This window comes from Ictidomys tridecemlineatus, chromosome 4 (genome assembly GCF_052094955.1).
Source record: "Ictidomys tridecemlineatus isolate mIctTri1 chromosome 4, mIctTri1.hap1, whole genome shotgun sequence".
NCBI classification, from domain to species: Eukaryota; Metazoa; Chordata; class Mammalia; order Rodentia; family Sciuridae; genus Ictidomys; species Ictidomys tridecemlineatus.
The window spans coordinates 58373682-58380206 of NC_135480.1; the positions used below are offsets into that span (position 1 = coordinate 58373682).

General features: G+C 41.5%; 1 protein-coding gene across 1 annotated transcript; it reads left to right on the forward strand.

The window, feature by feature from the left end:
- The first annotated feature begins 325 nt into the window (after nt 1-325).
- Ubqlnl (ubiquilin like) lies at nt 326-2140 on the forward strand. Its single transcript, XM_005342480.3, has one exon. The coding sequence runs from the start codon at nt 326-328 to the stop codon at nt 2138-2140; it is 1815 nt and encodes a 604-aa protein (XP_005342537.1).
- The last annotated feature ends 4385 nt before the right edge of the window (nt 2141-6525 follow it).

Below are 6525 nucleotides of genomic sequence, written 5' to 3' on the forward strand. Positions count from 1 at the left end.
TCTGAGGAGGTCATGGCCTTTGTGGGTGGGGCAGGAGGAGGGGCAACTATGAGGGGAGTTATCGCCACTTAGTCCACCTTGTGCCAATATGAATTAATAGCCACACCAGGCCTCAGCTGGGCCACATCTGGAGATCTGGGGTGAGGGTACAACATCAAAAATACTGGTCTCAGTCCAGTCACTCATCTGTTTTTGGACAGCAAGAAAGCTAGCCTGTGGCTTGAGAACAGAACACCCACAGCGAAGGCCAGCAGAAACATTTGCCTGCCCTCACCCCTCTGCCCCTGCTTCTACTCACTCCCCATCTGCCCACCCACTAAGTTCCATGACGCATGTCATCTCTCGAACACCCAAAATGCCCCAGAGAGGGCGTTCTTCAGGTCTGCCTGCAGACAGGACCATCTCCAGTGTTACTCGAGTGATAGTGAAGACACCAGGCAACCTGAAAGACTTTATAGTAGCTGATGACACCTCAGTGAGGCAGTTCAAGGAGAAGCTATCGGCTCACTTCAAATGTCAAATGGATCAACTAGTGCTGGTCTTCATGGGCCGCCTTCTCAAAGACCATGACACACTGAGCCAGAGGGGCATCGTAGATGGCCACACCATCCATCTGGTCATCAAGTCCAAGCACGGTTCCAGATCCCTGGCCCATTCCTCCAGGAACCTGCCAGTCAGCGAGCCCTGCCATGGGGACAGAAACACCAAAGGAAATAGCAGTGGGGTATGCAAATCTGCCAGCATGAGTCAAACACCCACGGAATCAGACCTCTTTGTGAAGACTGATGCACCCAAAGTGCGTACGCAGGACTTGAAAGTAGACACTTCGGAGTGTATAGCACGGATACTGGAGAATCCTAATATCCAACGGCTTCAGTCCAACATGGAGTATATGCGGCAGTTCATCTCCGAACACCCAGACATGCAACAATTGATGCAGCAGAATCCAGAAGTCTCCCATCTCCTTGACAATTCCGAGATCCTATATCAGACTCTGGAGTTAGCCAGGAATCTTGCCGTCATTCAAGAGATAATGCAGACCCAGCAGCCTGCACAGAACCCTGAGCATCCACTGAATACACTGGGTTTTGAGACAATTCCAGGTGGGAATAATGCCTTGAGTCAGAGCTACACTGATTTCAATGACCGAATGCTCAACAATTTGAAAGATCCTTTTGGGGGCAACCCTTTCACAGCTCTCCTGGCAGGACAAGCACCAGAACAGCTACAGACTTCACCCACAATTCTACCACCATCTCAGGAATGGCGTGACCAGCTCCCACAGCTCCCTACAACGAAAGTCATCTATACTAGTTCCCGTGGTTTTTCCTCCATCTCAACTAATGGCATCTCAACCAATGCCACCCCAAACAGAGTCAACCATACTTCCACGATCTCGACCAACGACCAAAGCCCTGTCCATGACACTGAGATAGCAGCCTTGCCTAGTAAAGAAGTTACCCAAAAGTCTCAAGAGGAAGACCAGGATGCCACTATCTCTATAGATAGTCCTGAACAGAAGTTGGAGGAAGATCCCCAGTTGTCAGATGAGCAGAATAGTTCTCAGATTGCAGGAGGCATGATGCAGTTACTCATGAATAATCCCCACTTGGCAGCTCAGATGATGTTCATGGGTATGCCCCAGCTGAATGACCAGTGGAAACAGCAGCTGCCCACATTCCTGCAGCAGTCACAACTCTCTGACCTTCTTTTAGCCCTTACTAACCCTAAAGCGTCACAAGCAATATTGCAGATCGAGCAGGGACTCCAGCTGTTGGCCACAGAGGCTCCTGTTCTTCTGCCCTGGGTTGCACCTTACTCATGGGGCCTAGGTTGTCTTTCTGCCCCCAACTGCAACTATCCTGACCCAATGCACTGGGCCTGGAATATGCCGGATATACCTGAGTCCAAGAGATCCGAGTGCTGCCACGTACCTGGAACAGTCCTGCAGAAGTTACAGTCCCTAGCTGGAGATCCTTCCCACTTTCTACAAGCCCCTGAGATTCGTTTCAGCAAGCAAATGGAATCTCTTCAGGCCATGGGATTTGGGAATCACCATGCCAATCTACAGGCACTCATTGCTACTGAAGGGGACACCAATGCGGCTATTCGCAAGCTCATGAGATCCCAGGGATTCTAAATACCACATCTACCTGTCTGCTTTCTACCTGTCTGCTGACTCATGATCACCTCATCTGCCTTTTTTTTTTGTTCTTTTTTAAAAAACCTCTTCTGATGCTTCCAACCAGGAGTAGTCCTGGAAAAGGAGAAAGCAACCAATGCTTTCTTTACTGAATATTAGACCATTGGTGATGGCTGCAAGATCTGTCAATAAAATGGCTGCACCTACATGCCCTCATCTGAGGTTTGGTTTTGTTTATTTTGCAGAAAAGTGACTAAATATATTTGATATCCCTGTCTTTCCTCACATACGCGCGCATGTGCACGCACACACATGCACCCCACATGCACATATTAATAAAGATCTGAAAAGAACCACAGTTGCACCTATGCTCAAATAACCAAAACATGCATATATAGCCTAACACAGGTGCAAATACACACAGATACACATAGATACCTGGAGACATGTAAAGAGACCCACATGTAAAGAGACCCACATGTAGGGGAAGAGAAACATGAAATGCTCCTATAGAAAGGGAAAACTTACATAGACCCAGATACTTATTCATAAAAACGGATATTTAGTAATAAAAAAAATCTACATTGTTCATTTTTGCAAATGAAAAAATGGCCTTACAGGTCAATGTAGGAAGAATTTACATATTGGCCAGGCCTGGATGAGTACTTAAAATTGTGCCTCTAACTAACTGCCAGTGATAGAACTTGGATGGGTTGTTGCTATTGTTTCTTTAGCACACACAGGTGCAACTGCTGCCATTTTCACGGAATACAGTCACTAAACCCAGTCTTTTATGGGATGCAGCATCTTCCAGGATGTTCACACCCTCCATTATATCGTTTGTACCTTGTGCTTCCCACAGTTGTTGAAGGCTCACTTTCCCTTTGTCTCACCTGGGATGTTCCAGATTGGCAGGATATGCAACCAACTCTGGTTCATTTATTCAATTGTTCTATAAGTTAATAAGCTTTTAATTTAGTAAGTCAACATGGTTTTAGGCATTGGACAAACAGCAGTGACATAACAAAAGATCATTTGTGGAGCTTACTTTCTTTTGTGAAGATACAGACAATAAATATCAAGATTATTTTATAAATGTATTAAGTTGTGGAAAGTGCTCCAAAGAAAAATGAACTAAAGTCAGTCATTGTGTTGTGTACCTATAATCCCAGCGGCTGGGATTATCGTATTCATTTTTTCCCCTCATCACCAATTCTATAAAGATTTCCACATTTCAACTGTACTCTACAATTCAGACCTTTGCAACAGAAAAACACTCATGTGTGTAATGTTCTTTCTAAAGGTTTCCTTATCTTTTTGCTATAACATGTCTGTCCAGTGCCTTGCCAGCTTAGCAATGGCAAGACACTAAGCAACTCAGTGAGACCCTGTATCTTAATAAAATACAAAATAGGGCTGGGGATGTGGCTCAGTGGTCAAGTGCCCCTGAATTCAATCCCTGGTAGTCCCCCCTGCTTCCCCCAAAAAAGAAAGAAAAAGAAATGAAAAAATTAATTAGGATTAGCTACTCTAAACAGAGTAATCAGGAAAGGCCGATCTGAGATGACATTCAGGTTGAAGGAAATGGAAACAAGATGCAATTCCCAGGAGAAGAATGATCCAAGGAGAGAAGGTTGTATGAAAATAAAAGCATTGACATAGGGTATTCCTGTTGTGCTTGATGAATAACAAGGAGGTTTATGCAGCAAGGCAAGGCGGGGTGAACCAAAACCCCACCTACCCAACCAACCAAACAAACCAAAACCCCAGGGGGCAGGGTCAGAAGTATTGTGAAAATCTTTGAAGAACTGGTGAGCATTTTGCATTTTATTTACCGTGAATGTAATAAAAGCCACTGGTGGGCACATTTATTAATTGTAGACATTAAAATATATCACAAGATTCCCCCAAAATGAAATTTAAACCCAAGTGTTAATTATTCTCCACTGTGATTCCTTCAACCACACTCTGTGCGAGAAATTTCTCATTTTTCATCTTAATTTTCATAGAGACCAACACTGTTTTTCTTTAACATGCTTCTTTGATGATCTGAACATCTTTTAATTTGGATTAAAGTTCTGGCATACTTTTGGAGTCTAATAGATAATTTTATTTATAATTGCTTCTCTGTTGTATTTTAAAAGAAGAATGAAATGAGCAAGTTGTGAACTAAAGTTGTGTCTTAAAATTGTAAATGTCACAAATAATCCATTCTAAAAAAAAAGAGAAGTTGCTCTTGAATTTTTGAGCAAAGGGAAGGTACCATGATGCAAAGCATCTGTCTGGCTGCTGAGTCGAGGATAGACTGTTACAGGAAAACTAGGGAAGCAAGGAATCCAAGTAGTGGGCTTTGCAATAGAGTAGGTAAGAGATAATATTGTCTTGGCTAGGGTGGGGACTAGCAGAGACAGTGAGAATATAGATAGATCCTGAACTCTAAGTGGACTCAAAGATTTGTGGGATTCTCACAGATTATCTCTCCCTAGCCTTGACAGTACCATCTGTGAGAATGAAGGACAGGCCCACGAAGTTCCCAGTGTCTGGAAGTGCACTACAAAAAACTATACTTTACTACTGTCTACCAAAAAAGCTAAGTTTTGAGAAAGAAAGGTTACCTAACATAATATTATTTCTCCATTAAGATATCTCTTTTAATCTGTTTGTCCTCATTTATTTTAAAAAAGCCTAGGCCTGGGGATATAGCTCAGTTGGTAGAGTACTTTCCTCCCGTGCACAAGGTCCTGGGTTCAATCACCAGCACCACCAAAAAAAAAAAAAAAAAAAGTCCAAGCTCCCAAGTCATCTTTCTAATTTCATCCCAATTTGCTATGAAAAAAATTCCTTATCATATTCAATTTTCCCCTAATCATCAATTCTCTAAAAATTTCCACAATTCAACTGCACTCTGTAATTTAGACCTTTGCAACAGAAAAAACTCATGTGTGCAACTTTCTTTCTAAAGGTTCCCTTATCTTTTTTGCTATGTCTGTCCACTGAAATTACTGCTTCTCCAGAGGAAACTAGGAAAGCTAGTACTTAGGGTAAATATACTTAGGGTAATGATGTCCATCACCTACTTCTTTCATTCTCAATGGACCTAGAATTGGGCAGAGTCATTTCTGCACTTGTTACTGCTTCTTCACCTTAATTCTCTAGCTTCAAGACTACACAGTCCATCAGTATGACCATTCTGGGCATAGTAATCACCTATTAAACTCATACTTAGCCTAATCTCTGCATAGGTAGAGAAAAGGAACACAACCTTGTTGACAAGTTAGATTTAAATTTATTGCCAAAGGACTTAATCCTAACTGATCATTTTCAGTCAATGATTCTCACTAGAATCTGCATCTGAATCACCTGGTGGGGTGTGTCAAAGCTTAGCTTTCTGAGCTACACTACAAGGGTTTCTCCCCCCTCCTCGCACTTTATTTATTTATTTATTTATTTATTTATTTATTTATTTATTAATTATTTATACATAACAGTAGAATGCATTATAATTCTTATTACATATATGGAATATTTTTTCATATCTCTGTATACATAGTATACTCACACCGATTTGTATCTTCATACATGTACTTTGGATAGGACTAGAATGGGGCTCCACATTGTCCTTCCTAAATTTCCAAGTGCTGCTGGTCTGAAGACCCACACACGGAGATCCATTTGCCTAGTCAATTCATTATCTTATCCTTTTAGATGCCTATTTCATATCTTTTTCTGCTTTTCTAAAATCTTCAATGTCCACTTATATTCCAAATCTCAGCTGATATTTTGCCTATTTTAACAAGAAGACAAAAGAGATCAATCAAAAGGCACTTCTACCATGTCCACTGCCAAATGACCAACTAACTTACACCTGTATCTTGCACATTCTGTCTCCTGTTCTGTTATCATGAATAAATTGTCCATGTCCCTAAACCAAACTCTCTATGTGGATACTTTCTCCCAATTGCTGTAACCTATCTATTAAATGATTTACTCTTATGATTGCTTTCTTTTTTCTTTTACATTATTTTCCCTTCATTATTGGATGTTCCCATCAAAATAAAAATATCATGCACTATTCTTCATACATGTACTTAGGGTAATGATGTCCATCACATTCCACCATCATTTCTAACCTCATGAACACTCACTTCCCCTCCCACCCCTCTGCCTATCTAGAGTTTGTCTATTCCTCCCATGCTCTCTCTCCCTACCCCAGTATGAATCAGCCTCCTTATATCAGAGAAAACATTTGACATTTGGCTTTTTGGGATTGGCTACCTTCACTTAGCAATTCTTCTTTAACTCCATCTATTTACCTGCAAATGCCATGATTTTATTTTCTTTTATTGCTGAGTAATATTCCATTGTGTATAGATGCCACTTTT